Below are 15468 nucleotides of genomic sequence, written 5' to 3'. Positions count from 1 at the left end.
TGATACGAATCTCAAGGGGAGGCGAAAATATTTGTATCACTCGAAATTTCGTATCACCAAAAAACGAGTGAAATCCGTCCCGAAACCATGAGATACGCACAAAAAAAAAAATAGTTTATTTACGTGGAAAGAAGTCGCTAATGTCCTTTTGAGTCTTCTTCCCGTGAGGTCGGCCAGCAGAGAATTTTCGAAGCTGAAGAACTGGGCTGTAGTGTTCTCACACACAGTCTCGGATGTCTCAGCACGCCGCAGAATATCAAGAGCGTGCATAGTTTCGGCTTCCGACGGTGGTTGGTCGCCGAAACTATGCACGCTCTTTGGCACCATTTTGGCACTAGTCTTCTTCTTCGTCACTGGTCGAAATTCCAGGCTGTGACTGTACATCCTCCACGGTGTCTTCCACTGTGCGCAGACCACAGGTGACGAGATTGCAGTCAACGCCAAGCTGGTTCCAGACATCAACCGGAATTGGATCTGGCACTTGCGAGGTGGTGGCCACTGTGGATTTAAAAATCCCACACTTTGCGAAACAATTCGCGATGGTTGCTGTGGAGACGCGCTCCCAGGCCACTGCAACAATAAGCATAGCGTCCAAAAGACTAATCTGCATATTTGCGTCCTTACGGTGAATTTTCGCAAGGAGGCGGCACACCAATAAACCTTTGAAGTACACAACCTTTGAACATGGTTGTGTACCGTAGTCCATGCTTGGTCAGTGATCGGCCAAACAGTAATTTCACAGCCTCCACTTCCACTTGGCCGGGCTTGCTTGAGCTGTTTTTTTGACACAGGTGGCCAGCTAGCCATTCTTCATAGTGAGGGTCACCTTCTTTCGGGCCCAGTTGGCATCCTAAACAAAAGTTGGAGAGCACTACAAAATCGAGCACATACCCGGTAAACAGTTCAATGTCTGTTCCCACCGTACAAGGATTTCACGGCATCCACACATTCGCCCATCACATGCGCGGCAGCATTCAGGGAGGCAGGGTTCAGCTTCCTCTTCACGTATTTTTGGTCCGTTTTTTGGTGCAAACCACGCCGCGAAATGTTGAGAGCCGAAAAAATGTCGTTGAGGACGGTTTGACCATTTCCTGTGCTCATAACGGCACGAGTCGCGAGCACGTCCACTTCAAACGAATTGCACGTCGCGTTCCCACCTGCTCTCGGCGAGCTCCACTCGGCCTTGAGTTCTCCGCAAGAATCGCAGTTCACGACGAGCTTGACTGCAATTCCGTACTCGCGGCCCATCTTTGACAGCGTCACAGGACTACTGCACGCTCTGCACTGCACGCATTTGAGCAGCTCGTTCACGGCTGCGAGGCTTACAACGGTGAACGCCGTCCCATTTTCCGGTGCCTCGTCGAAGTCTCCCAAAAGAGATTGCTTGCAGCGGGTAGCGGACATCAAAGAAAGCCATCGCTCTTCTTCTTGTGCGTGAAGATCAATTTCCATTTTTTCGCTTTTGGAAAGAAATGGTGTGTCGATGCGCACTGTTTTCTACACCGCAACGGGCGCCGGTGCCGCGTACGCTACCGCTTCCTCCGTAGGGCCATTGCACTGGCTCGTGGGGATCGTCGCTGCTGCTGCCGGGTCTGATGGCTCCTCGCGTGTCCGTGGCCGCCATTTGCGCTTTTTGCCGAAGGCATGTGCCGTCCGAAATTTCCGTTTTCCTCCAGCTATCGCGACGGAGAGACTGCATCAAGGCAGTGCTCCGCTCAAAATGGCGAACGACGCTCCTTTGTCCAGCAGACGACGCTTCCCGGCGTCCAATCGGGAGGCCGGATTTGCCACACGTGATGCAAAAGCACTAATGGCGCTTGCTTATTTTGTATTTTTTTGCGCCGGGTAGCGTCATTGTTGCCAGACGGAGATGGTTTGGTTTGGTTTATGAGGGTTTAACGTCCCAAAGCGACTCAGGCTATGAGAGACGCCGTAGTGAAGGGCTCCGGAAATTTCGACCACCTGGGGTTCTTTAACGTGCACTGACATCGCACAATACACGGGCCTCTAGAATTTCGCCTCCATCGAAATTCGACCGCCGCGGCCGGGATCGAACCCGCGTCTTTCGGGCCGGCAGCCGAGCACCGTAACCACTCAGCCACCGCGGCGGAGAAGTGTTTCCCGCCAAAAAATGAAAAGCAGAAGAGCGCAGCTTTCAAACGATACCAAAGTGGCCGCGCTCCGTTGAGACGGGGCGCGAGTTTGAATTTTTCCGATCTTGAGGGCTTTTTATGAGTGAAAACTGTCGTTGTACTGACTTTAAAATCCAATAATGCAGTAAATACTTGTCAGAGGACCATAATATTTCAGAAACAGGTTCTTCAGAACCTGAAGATTCCGAAAAAAATTATTTCAGAAAACCGATTTTTTTGCGATTTTTCGGTCTTAAGAGAAGAGGCTCCTCGAAAAAACTTTTTTTTTAATTATGAAGTTAGAGGGCTGAAATTTGCACAGCTGGCATAAATTGAGCTTCTGTTTTTAAATATGTAATCAGTTTTTTGATAACTATAGAAGTTCAATTTTTATTCTCAATGAAATGTATAATTAGCTCCTTTTTTGTGCACACAATTTTTATTAGTAATCATTATTACAGAGAATTTTAAAACATCCTGGGTAGTTTATTACAAGCTGCAGAATGTTGAAATCTAGGTGAAATTATATTTGTCTGCATCTTTTTCAGCCAAAAAATTCATGAAAATTAGGGTGTCATTTTCTTTTGTACTTCAGTCTGTTGGTATGATGCTCTAATAAAAATATGGTAAGCCTAATTATATAAACTAGATTTCCACACCCTATGCACCCCAAGGAACATCTGTGCAAAATTTCATTGTGATCCAAGAAGTACAAGAGGAAAAAATTGTGTGCACAAACTTTAAAAACGGGCAAAAACACCAATTTGAGAAAAACTCAATTGAAAGTTCATTTGTATGTTGGAGGCCAAAATTTTGTCTCAAATCACATAAAACTTGGTGGCAATATAGTTTAACATGTTGGCCACTAGCCCACAAGATTAGAACTCTCCTGCAGCATATGTTTGGCCCTCATGGTTCTTGCGAACGGAGTCCTCAGTGCGTGCTTGCTTCACCTGGCTGCGGCGATGAGACTTTGCTTCAGCAGTCAGCTTGGCAGACATCTTTTTAACTTTGCTCTGGTCACTTTCCAAGCTGAGTCTGACCAGCTGCTTAGAAGGGAGGATTCCCAGTTCTTCTAGCACCTTTTTGAAGCTGGAGTGGCCCCTGTTGAACCACAGGACTGCAATGGCAGTGGCTGTCTCCACTGCAGTCCGTGATGCGAATCGGCTCTTTGGACACAGCATCCAAATCTTGCTGTTGAGGGATTCAGCAGCGTTCTGAGTCTTCCCTCGCAAACAGCGGGTAAGCAGTTTCGAGTCTGTCAAGCGTTTGTACATTGGCAGCACTGCTTTTCCTTGGGCTTTGGTTAGGAGGGGGGTGTGGTCCGGAGCTGGTTCTCCCAGAGCTTGGGCTCTCTTCTGCCTGCACCAAGACTCATTCCCATCAGGGCAAAACCTGTGGCTGCTTGCACCATTGCTGGAGCACGAATGGAGGTAGGACGCCCAGATTGCACGCCCGCGGGTCATTTAGACACGTTTTTAACTAACTTCTCGTACAAATCTTACTTTCATATTTTGCTGCATGAAAGTAGGATGTTCAAAGATGATAAAACAAGTGAAAACAGAAAATTGAAAAATTTCAAAATAATGCCGATTTTTCGACCCGCGTCTCCCCTTAAAGAGCCGCGTCTCCCCTTAAAATATCCAGTTTGTCCTTCAAGGAGAGCGCCTCCAGTTTGTCCTTCAAGGAGAGCGCCTTTCGCTTTTGCGACATCGTACTGATTGCAGTACCTTTCGGGCTGACGCGATAAATGCTCATAAAACGACACACGCAAACAACATGCTGCACTTCTGTAGTCGCCGCGCACGAGGGAACAAAGAAGCGGGAGCTGCTGCTAGTGTGACGATCTGCGTGCTGGCTGTAGCGGAAAGACTGGCGGAACGGGCGCGCAGGGCCGTGAGAAATGTGGAGAGGTCAAATCGTGCCTGACCGGTTGGGTTGGCTGGTTCGCAGGGCGAACGGAACAATAAGCAGTGGCGCCAGCCTCGGGCAACAACAAAGTAAAAAGAAAAAGGCGAAGAGGTCGCCCCCAAAAACTAGAGAGAGAGAAAGCTTCGCTTGCCTCGTCAGCCTCCCTGCTCTTGCGGAATCCCAAACCGGCACTGGTGCACGCTGCGCCGGTGGCGGTTCAACGGTCGCGGTACTGAAGTTCGCATCGCTGTTTTATCGCTCTTATCTTTTTTGCCATTCACTGCTGGCTTCGCATCGTTGCGCGTTTATCGCTTTGAGCTGCGCACGTGCCGTCATGCCATCCTGTGGGGAACTACATAGCGTGGAGAAGGGTAGGAGGGGGCATGCATCTTACATTTGGGGTCCCCCTTTTTTTTTTTTTTTGCCCAGCGAGGGGTATAAGATGGGGGGTTCTACATATAGGAGGCAATATAGAGTATATATTTGCACGTTACGACCTTTGTGGCATTTTTTAGGACGTGTTCAAAAAGTTTTCGCGAAATTACGCACCGTCTTTTTGAAGCCTTAATTTAAGAAAAAAGTGCAGGCAAATTACGAGAGTAAATATGGTGTAAGTCTCACCCCCTCAACTTGCTGCCGTTGTTAACGAAAGAAAAGTGACTCCAAATAAAGTAAAACCTCGATTATACAACTTTCAAGGGATGAAGCGAAACCGTAATATATTCGGGGCATCGTATAATTGAAAATCTCACACAAGTGATGCATTCATGTAATAAACGTGTCCACTTCTCTGGTTTGCAAAAATGAATTAAAGTTCTTTTCCCTGCGTGTTACAAAAGCGCCTGTTTAATGAACAAGATGACACATGTGCTGTGTGTGGTAAATCTTTAGAAACAATAGAACACCTCATTCTAAAATGTGATGGTATTCACCCTGATGTCGATGCAGTCACGGTCACTCTTCCTGAGGCCTTAGGGTTCAGAGATAACCATAGTCATGTAAATAAATCTGCGGTGGAAATTAGCAAAAAGCGATTGGAGGATTGGTGGCTCAAAGGCAGAGAGGTGACATAAGTTTTAAAGTGTAGGAACACGTATTTTAAAGAAAGTGGCGAATTTGAGTAGCATCTATCCGGTAGCAAGCCCACGAAATCACGAAACGTGATGAGTAGTTGCTGCCACAGATGGCACTGTGATCTCGGTTATACCAGACCCCACGAAATCTCTAAACGTGATGAGTAAGATCTAACGCTTTTAAAACTGTACACATGTGACGCGAATGCACCAGCGGCATGCTTTCTGCAGCGATGTGCAGCCTGCCGAGTGACCGCACACTGCTCGTTCCTGGGTCCGTATTCCGATCTTGTGTCATAATAAAAAATTGCTGATGGCCTAGCTCTGTTAAACCAGCATATACGTAGCGAAAGTGTGGCAACTTCTGGATCAGAAGAGTGCATTCACTAGATGCGCCATTATTCATGACTAAACCTTGAGCCATCTTGGAGTGGCAGCGTCTCCGCCTCAAACGCTAAAGTCCCTGGTTCGATTCCCAGCCTCGACACAGGTTTCTTTTTTTATTATTCAGTGAGTGTTCGGGGGTTTCAGTGGCTCCCATAGATACCGCCACTGAATACGTTGGTTAGCGGTTAAGCGCGTAAGGGTGGGTAAGGGTAAAGGCGGCTCCCCGGCGAGGGGCGTGGTGTGACGTCATGCCAGATGGCGCGGTGAGTGCGTGGCGTCCAGCTAGCTGCGGCGGTTGCTAGGCAATGGCTCAAGGTCTGTCTCTGTGCCTCCTCGGAGCACCGCCGCAGCGAAATAGCAAGTTCGTGGCCAGTAAAGCTTTCGCTTTAAAAGTGTCACAATCTGCTGCAGCAGCCACACCTGATTGGTTGAAACGCTGGAAGCGGATGTGGTGGCTTGGATGCAGCAAAAAGGGTCGAAGAAACCGGACGGTGACGTCAAACTTATAGCGTACGCTCATATAACAGCAGACGCTCAAGGAGACGCGCTCTGAAGCGGAGTCTCTCGCTTCGAAGTGAACGGGTTGGTGTTATGTTTTTCGGCACGTGAACTGGCTACAAACTGGGTACGGGGCTTTCGCTTCATCTTATCTTGCCTATAACTAATTGGATGGACAATACATTTGACCTGTTTTTTATTTCGTTGGACGATTCGGTAGCTCCTAGGCATAACGAGCACCAGTTTGTGGTAGAAATTCTCTTCATGCAAACCAGATGGCGCCACTATCACCAGAGTAATATTATTTCTGTGCGTTGAATGATGTAACGTAAAGCATAATGTTCCACAAAGTCTTTACGTTTACTGCAAACGTGCATTTCTTATTAGCTGTTGAACTCTGTACTAGCTGTTCAAGTGTCCTGCATCATGATTGTGCGTAATGTCTGGTAGCATGAAACCACTCATGTGCACAGATGGTCAGTCACCAGCGATGTGCTACTACACCAATGCGATTGACATGCCAGAGGTGGTTTCTTAGCGTTCCTTATGGTTCTCAATAGCCGTGGTGGTGTGGCTCTGCATAGGGCTTGTGAGTTACCGTATTTACCCGAATGTAACGCGACCCCAATTGTAACGCGAGGGTCGACTTTGCGAGGGCGAAACCGCGAAAAAAAAACACGATTGTAACGCGAGGGTCGATTTTGCGAACGCGCACGATCAAAGACTCAAAAACGCGAATTTAACACGAGGAACCGAAACTGTAGAACACGAATGTAACGCAGGAAACAAACTATAGGAAAAGTCGAGAGCAGCTTTATTGAAGTACCTGCAAACTATGCCTTATCTTCATCCTCGCCACTGATGTCGCTGTCATCAGAGCTGGACTCCTCTTTGTGACTAGTTGTTTCCGACAACAAATCGTCCTCACTTCCGTCGAGGGCATTTGAAATAGAACATTTCTTAAATGCGCAGTGGACTGTTTCATGAGGCAGCCCGTACCAAGCAGCTGAAACCCACTGGGCAACAGTAGATGCACTCGGGAGTTTCAGTCCCCCTGCAGGTGTTGAGGTAGATCCACATTCAATCCAGTCCCAATACAGCTGCCGCAGGCGATCCTTGAATGGCTTGTTCAAGCAAACATCCAAGGGCTGAAGAATGGACGTCATTCCACCCGGTATAACAACCAAATGCGTTCGGTCACGCTGCAGCTTTTCTTTCACGCCGGGTGTGAGGTGACCTCGAAAAGAATCCAGCACCAATATTGATTCTGGATGCAGCAATGCACCTGGCCTTCGGTCCCAAATGCTGGAAATCCAATCTATGACGAGTCCCGAGTCCATCCAGCCTTTTTCGTGGCAGCGCACGACAAGATTGTTCGGAAATTTTTCTTTCGGGATAGTCTTCCGGCGAAAAATAATGAAGGGAGGGAGCTTGCGACCATCAGCCAAACATGCGAGCATTACTGTTATCTGATTCTTTTCGTTTCCAGTGCTTCTAATCCGAACTTCGTGTTCACCAGACTTGTGCACTGTCCTAACCATTGGCATATCAAGGTACATGGGGGTTTGGTCCGCATTCCCGATGTGTCCAAGTGGCATGTTTGTAGAGCGGCAGAGATCAATGACATACCGCTGAAACACGAGAAGTTTCGACTCGAAGTCCTCGGGTAGTTTCTGACAAATCGAGGTAGTGCGTCGAAGGAAAAAACCGGCCCTTCGCATGAACTTCTGTATCCAGCTGCGCGATGCCTTGAATTGATTTGGCGCCAAACCCGCGTCTCGCGCAAGTTCACGTGCTTTGCACTGAAGCATCTCAATGCTCACACCAAGAAGCCGGAAGCGTTGTTCACCAACAAATTCCGCAAGACGACGCTCCAAATCCGGAAGCGGCCTTTCTTGGGCTCATGGAAACCTTTTCTTTGACTGTTGCAATTGAACAACTCCTGGCGATGCTTCCTCCATCCCCGTATCGTCGATTCGTTGATGTCCAGGCTCCTTGTGGCCGCTGAGTTACCGACCTTTTCGGCGGGTAGAATAGCGTTGCGCTTGCAAACAGCGGTATACTGAGCGCGAGACCACGCCATTTTGGATGTAGGCACAATAAGCAGGCAGGAAAACACCAACGTGTCGAAGCACAGACCATGCGGCTATGCACTGCCCGAGGAGTCGGTGGCGTAGGTCACGTGGTACTATCGTGGAAACAAGTGCCCAGGACGCGCCGCCAGTGGCCCAAACGGACCGCTACGTCACCAGAATAAAAAAAGGTGCGTCCATTTCACGCGCCAAGGGGTGCTCGTCGTAGAATCACCTAGCAGTGAGAAAAAGGCGCGTCCATTTCGCGCGCCAGTCGTTCGACACTCACGAGCGCATTTGGTCCTTTCAAGGTGACTCGTTGCTGGCGCCCTCTCGTTGGTGTCGTCTGCTCTGCCTTTTTCGCGTTTGCACCGCATTCACGGCTCGTCCTGGCCGTGGTTCGCGTATTGGTTGACCGCTGAATTTGGAGCGCGCGACTTTGAAGGAGCAGGCCAATCGACACACACGTAAATGCGGCACATTAAGAGAGCTTAATAATGAGTGTTTGGTGCCTTTCTTAGCATTTTTATACCTAGTATTCGAATGTAACGCGGGGGGTGACTTTTCACTTCTGTTTATGGTAAAAAAACTCGCGTTACATTCGGGTAAATACGGTAGTCTGCAAGTTTGTTTTCAGGCGTCAGTGTGGGGGCATGCGTGCGTTTTGTACCATGGCGAACCTATGACAACTTCATCGGCATGTTCGTCTGCAAAGTCTTTCAAAGTATATTTGAAGAGAAACATAGCAAGAAGATTTTTTAGCTCATCCCTTTTATTTATTTGCTGCAGAAAAATTAAAAACCATGCAGCATCAGCTCGTGGTTCTTGCAGTGCCTGCATAAAAGGAATGAAAAACGTAAATCACCTTCTGCACAACCATCCGATTACAGTAGCAACTTACGTTCAGTGATGTTGCAGACTGCAAGTTGTCAAAGCATCTTGATGGTTCAGCATGGCACGGAGCACGCATTGTGCAGTGAGTGAGTGCATGCCACTAATTTTCCTCTCTCTCCCATTTTACCCTCAAAATAAACGTAAAACACTGTGTTGTGCGAACAAGCTAGCTGCCTTTTATTTGCCATTGGTGATTGACAGCTGTAGTGCCAGCCTTCTGTCACTGCAAAGCCATGCGTAGTTGCGTGCAATATTTTCAACTACACCCCCGGCTTTTACAATGCAGAAAAGAGTATCTGAACTATTGTTTCTATTTGTTGAAGTCCATTGGGTAAAAGAGCAGCTTTGATATTATCCTTCTCCACTAGACTCCGACGCACAACGAGCAATAGTGCCGCTGGACGTTTCGCTGCGGCAACTGCAACGCAGTGACATCCTGCCGCCGCTCACAGTTGCAACCGAACTGATATCCGCTTTCAGCGTTTCGACCAATCAGGTGTGGTCGTTGCAGCAGATTGTGACGCTTTTTATTGTGGCACAAACTCTGAATATGGTCCCTGGTTCGTTCAGTATCACTAGGCCTAACATGCACAGTACTGAGGCTGCAGTGGAAAGCGCTTTTGAACTAGCCACCGATGATCACAGAAATGTCTAATCTTGTTACCACCTCTACAATAATTTCATGGTAGTATGAACGTACAGTTGATTTCTATAACGCCTTCGTCACCGAAGCAGGTGGAAAGACCAGCCAGGCGAGTCTCCTTGCACCGACGGCCGCGGGTCGCACGTGCGGAGTCCAAGTGAGCCGTCGGCATAACCGTCGTTACAAGTCGTGGTGCTCTTGATCGCATCATTATGTGCACATCTCCATCTTGATTTCGATCTGGAACCGACTTGTTGACGTCACGTCTGCTATTAAAGCGCTCTGCCAGTGTTTCTCATTCCAGACGGTTCCCACTGGGCGTTGTGCGAAGCAGACCGTGCATATTTTTTCATCATATAATCGACACTTTTAATGCATTATCTCTATGGGAGATTCACCGGGCTCTCGCCAATTTGTCGTAAAATGCACGTCGTCACATGAACGACGGATGCATAATCGGGGTTCCACTGTATAGGTTGATGTGTACATTCGCTCACTTAGCACCCTCAGCAAGATGCCGTCACTGCACACGTGCAGTGCAGAGAAAAAACTAACGATGCAGTCGCTAGGCCGGCAGTTGGAAGAGATCAAAGGCGATAACTGTACTCCGTCTTACCTTCCATACTTGCGTGCAGCCACTGGCTGACTGGCGGAAAACTGAACCACTGAACTGCCAACGATCCTGTTGTTTCGAAGTCTAGCGTGATGCACGCTTTGGAGGTTACAGGAAGTTTTCTCTTGAGTTGTCTACCGCTCTTCAGGGAAAGTGGCCGCTAGCGTGAGTGAGCCAGGTGAATGACGCACAATTTGAATTTTTGCAGTGCAACCGATTTGCACATTATTTAATGATTTTTTTAGATACATGCAGCTCTGTGCATCCTGCTGTGAATGGGCACTGGCGTGTGTTGCATGCTACCCACAAATAGGTTGACTCCGCGTATAGGTCAACCCCCACCCCCAATTCAATTGGCTGTTTTTGGCAAAAACATAGACTTGTATGTGGCAATTATACAGTCCGCATATGCAGTCTAGCTATGGCCAGTGATGCTTGGCTGCCGGTAAAGTGGCTGGATTTTACCAGGGAGGAAAAAGACTCACGGGGAAGCATCACGTTATATTGGCCCCATCCTCAGGCCCTCTTTGGTGTGCCTGGTCAGACCAAGAAGAGAGACAATGGTTCCAAGAGGGCTTGGCCTCTGGAGGCTGGCCGCTCGATGTAATGCTCCGTAGGTTTTCCCACTCTATGTGCATGCACCATTGGTTGTTTTTCGTAAACGTGGTTCAGACAGTGCATTGTGTATGTGTGCATGCATGCAGGTACTGTGTGAAGACATTCACGGGCCACAGAGATTGGGTGCGCATGGTGCGGGTGAACTCAGATGGCTCCCTCCTGGCCAGCTGCTCCAACGACCAGGTCTGTTGCTGCTGCTGCTGTTTCGCTGGTCATTCACTCTAGGATTTGTGTGAATCCAATGTTTTCTTTGCATGGAATGCCATGTGCTCAAGTTGGCTACTCAGGAATTTTATAGGGTGCTAAGAGAGGGTTGCTGAGACTTCCCAGCTTGTTCGTTGTAATGATGGCCCGGTAGCAAAGCGCACCCTCTTCAGATGTGGGAGGTGCTGGGTTTGCATGCCGTTACCTTTGGAGACCCGCCAGCTTCCTAACGATTACAGGCAACCCCGAAGCCAGGTGCTTGACTTTAACGGTTCGGAAAAAGTGCTTGCTGGCCTATGCCCTAGACCGTTCTGTTTTATTGTAAAGTATTGCAAAGCATTGTGTTCCCTTCTAAATTGTGCCTAGAGCAGTTTTCCTGAAGCCTGATGTAAGTAAATCAACGCAAATGAAGGTACCCGAAGGCGAAACAAAGATGACACAGGAAAGATAGCTGATTGAGTGGGATTGTCTAGGTAGACACAGCTTCTCTTGGTAAGCTCATGATAGAAACCACAATTTCAGATGGTGTTTGCAAGAGTGCAGTGCCTTTGGAGACTTTCTGTACTGCAGCAGGCCAGATTTCAAATTTCTGTATTGTATAGCAGTCTCCAGCTGTACAGGACGGGAATGAAGTTAAGTTTTATCAGATACAGTTAAATCTAGATGTTCGCAGTTTTTTGTTATGTGCATTTTCCACATGAAGACCTGAAGGGACGATGCAGAACAGAAACCGAAATGAAAAATATGGATGAAATCGCCTAGCAAACACTAACAGTAAACCGTGCTACCTGAAGCCTTAAAATGCGGATAAACATCTCGTGATTGCTTTGACAATGCGACTGATGCAGCAGCTGCCTCCATCTTGTCTGCCGCAGCTCGCATGACGCCGCTTCATGTGGGATGGGGAGAGTAGGGGAGTCTGAGGTGCCTACCGTTTCCCGCGTGTCGCCTCTCTTGGGTTTGCTGGTCGGCATTGTCGTCTAGGAAACAGATTCTTGTCTTCGTCTTGCATTGCTGGCACTTTCTGCCGTCCCCACCCCCGCCACATGTCTGCTGTCGGCGCCGGTGATGGGCGTACGCTGCTTGTCCACCTTTGAGGAATCTGCTACGTGGAGGTTCGTCACATCCAGCTTTAACTGTACTGCCTTTTGTGCCAGCTTCCGCATGCATCATCTTAGCAGCATAGTGGCATCACCTCTTGTACGTGGCATTGGATTTTAATTTTAATGCAGTCTCAGCCTGGCAACAAACCTGATTTCCTGAAATTTAGTCATTAGGTTAAATGTCTCAGCAAACTTACTGTTAGGAGAACTCTACGCAGTTATTGTTCTCAGTAAAAATTTACTATTTGGCTCTTTCTGGTATGCTGACTTTGTCCTTTATCAAAAGACACACTTATCGCCAATAAAATTCGGTTTAGAAATCTTATCTTAAAAGTCTTCTCTCCAGTCTGTTTAAACTTGTGACGTCCTTACTGAAAAAAAGTAGGTTGTTGCAGTTTTTAATTCAATTCCATTGTAATGCAGCATCTCGGATCTGCGCCCAAAAATATGTTTTGACGCATGCATTTTGCCTGCAAAACTGGCCACTGGTGAAGACACCGGTATTTTGTTTTCTGGTCTTTTTCTAGCTTATAAAGCTCCATTTTCGGCGAGAGTGGACTCTGTGATTAGCCTGTGGTATTAATCAACGCATGCCAACTTCACTTTGTCTTCAGTGTCCCTTTAAGACTTGTAGGCTGATATTGTGGAGAGGGAAATTTGTGCTTTCGGTGTTTGAAGTGCCCAATTTTACATAAGTTATGGCACCCCTCGTCGACTTTGTAAATGCAAGTTTCAACTGTACAATGATCTTTGATCGAGTGATAAGTGCAAAGCCCCGGGAGTGTGTCGGGGCTCTGTGGTTTCCCAACATATTGTGTATGGCTGTGCTGCAGACGGTGCGCGTCTGGGTGGTAGGCACCAAGGAGTGCAAACTGGAGCTGCGGGAGCATGACCATGTGGTGGAGTGCATCGCATGGGCGCCCGAAAGCGCCCACCCACACCTGGTGGGCAGCGGCAGTGGGGACAGCAACCGGCGGCCACCCACTGGTGGCAGGTCCCAGGGCGCGGGCCCCTTCTTGGCCTCGGGCTCGCGTGACAAGACCATCAAGCTGTGGGACGTCAGCACGGGCCTGGCCGTCTTCACCCTGGTGCGTGAATGGGCTCCTCTACTTTCTTGGGCTGCCCACAGACTGGTGGGGGGAAATGTTCTATTGGAGCAGGTGTTCAGAGATGGCTGGAGAAACTGGTAATGTCAGGCAGTTTGATGGGCAAGAAGTGCATCACCTTGCATATGACGGAGGCCTGGAGAGAACAGGGAGACAAGCCTATGCCCCTCATACAGCATCAAAATCATTAACAGCCACATTGCCTCACACACTCTGGGGCACAGAGGCACCGTTGAGCTGGCACTGCTGTCTGCAGCTCCTGACAAGGTAGCCGTGGAGGGGGACGCCTCACACTAATGCCTCTTCAGACCCTGTACCCTGAGCTGTGCTGAGCTTTCTGTCGGCTGTGACTTAAGTGGAACTAGGTGTACGGTGGGAAGAAAATTTCATGCATGTGACATGCTGTTGTGTGGTTTGCTGCCCTGGTGACACCTGTCCGCATTTGTATGGTATAGTACAGTATATGCAAGCTCACATAACATTGTGTGCCGCTGTTACTCCCAACAGTGTGTTCGTGTGGAAACATGACTGGAGCAAGGCTCATCGTATTGGACTCTAATTACGATCTGCCACTGGCCACCTCTGAGAGTGAATGCAGTTGATGTGTACACTTTATCTAATGAGAATTCTGGCCGATGGAAATATTCCACCGATTTCTGGGGCTTTTCACGGGAGAGAAGCTGCATCAGGTTTGATCTCTCTTGTCCTACAGCACAAGTCTTGTTCGGGAAATGGTATGCACTTGTAGGGTTACAGGTATTGTGCCCATGCATGGTGTGCTGTGGCTCAGGAAAGTTCTGTAAACTTTTGGCCTGCCACTTCCATTACTGGTGGGCTCTGTTGGTGACTTTTTTTTTTTTTTTTGTGAGGCTGCTTGCTCACCTTGGTGGCACGGAAGGTTTATGTAGGAAAAAACATACCGTAAAAACCGGAATATAGGTCAAACTTTTTTTCAAAAAACCATGGCGAAAAGTCGACCCCCGCCTTGTATACCAGTCATCGTCGAAAAAACTATGGAAGTCTTGCAACTATGGGCGGCTAAAGTCAACAGCCTCCATCAGCAGCAGCGCGGCGTGGCGGCATTGCCATTTTGCATTTCCGTCGTTGCAAAGCTATTTTGTTAAAAGGCTGCTTTTTCACATTTTGTTCCAAAATGAGTGGAAGCCGACGGCAATTCACTGTCGCCTTCAAGAAAAGCACGATTGAGTACGCAGAAGCTCATAGCAACCTGGCGGCAAGGCGCGAATTTGGAGTATCCGAAAAGAGCATTCAGTACTGGCGGAGGCAGAAGCTGCGTATTACAACTTGCAGCAACCAGAAGAAAACATTTCGTGGGCGGACCGTAGCGTATCCAGAATTGGAAGGAAAGGTTGCGCTGCGTGCAAGATCGCTGCCTGTGGCTGCCAAATGCATCCGCGTGAATGTGGTAGAGATCGCGCGTGCCTCTAGACTCACGAGGGCGCAATTCAAGGGCTCACCATCCTGGGTGCGGCGATTCTATGGCGCCATACTTCTGTGTGCCAGAAACAAACACGCGGGTCGATGGGCGCGCGATACTGTTACAAAATTGGCCGGGTGTACATACGAGCAGCATTTAAATGAAAATAAATACTGTCAGCATTGTGCAACCTGTTGAGTCACATTTGTTTCAAGGTAAAGGTGCCTTTCGGTACTTTTTTCATTGGAAAAGATTTTTTCATTTTTAGAATTGGTTAGGCGGTCGACCTATATTCCGGTCCGACCTATAGTCTGGTTTTTACGGTACATATAAACTAGGGCTTGTGCTTGTATCTGTCCACTGCTGTGTGCCAGCTTATTCCTGCTGAAGGTTTCTCTCAGTGCTGTCTGACACATCCTCTGTGTCACTGTGGTAAATAGCTGCATTCTGCACTTCACGTTCATCATGTTCAGGCCTCGGGCACTGCTTTGGAAAACGACATTTTGTTCAGCAGAGTGTCCAAGCAGAATGCCTGGCTGTGGCAAGCAGTGGTGAACATAGTGCCTGCTTTTCGTATTGGTTGCACTCTCTCTAGCCCTTTTGCTTGGTGCAGAATTGGTTATGGTGTCCTGTAGTCGAGAGAGGTCCCCCCAGCAAACCTGAAAATACTCTGTCCAAAAAAGCCTTAGCAGAAGTTGTTCAGAGCAGGAGAAGGACCTATCTTCAGTCTGAGCCAGAGCGGCTGTTTTTTTTTGTGGAGGTGAAACGCATTAGGC

General features: G+C 48.3%; 1 protein-coding gene across 1 annotated transcript in view; it reads left to right on the top strand.

Annotated features, from left to right (window-relative positions):
• The window catches only part of Lis-1 (LisH and WD40 domain-containing Lis-1), a 59146-nt gene that overhangs the window by 29029 nt on the left and 14649 nt on the right, over positions 1–15468 (top strand). The window contains exons 9-10 of the mRNA XM_077655536.1: positions 10928–11024; positions 12982–13236. Coding sequence (XP_077511662.1) covers positions 10928–11024; positions 12982–13236 — 352 coding nt within the window. The remainder of the gene's footprint in view (positions 1–10927; positions 11025–12981; positions 13237–15468) is intronic.

This window comes from Amblyomma americanum, chromosome 2 (assembly GCF_052857255.1).
Source record: "Amblyomma americanum isolate KBUSLIRL-KWMA chromosome 2, ASM5285725v1, whole genome shotgun sequence".
Taxonomy (NCBI): Eukaryota; Metazoa; Arthropoda; class Arachnida; order Ixodida; family Ixodidae; genus Amblyomma; species Amblyomma americanum.
This window is presented reverse-complemented; position numbering and strand designations above follow the sequence as displayed.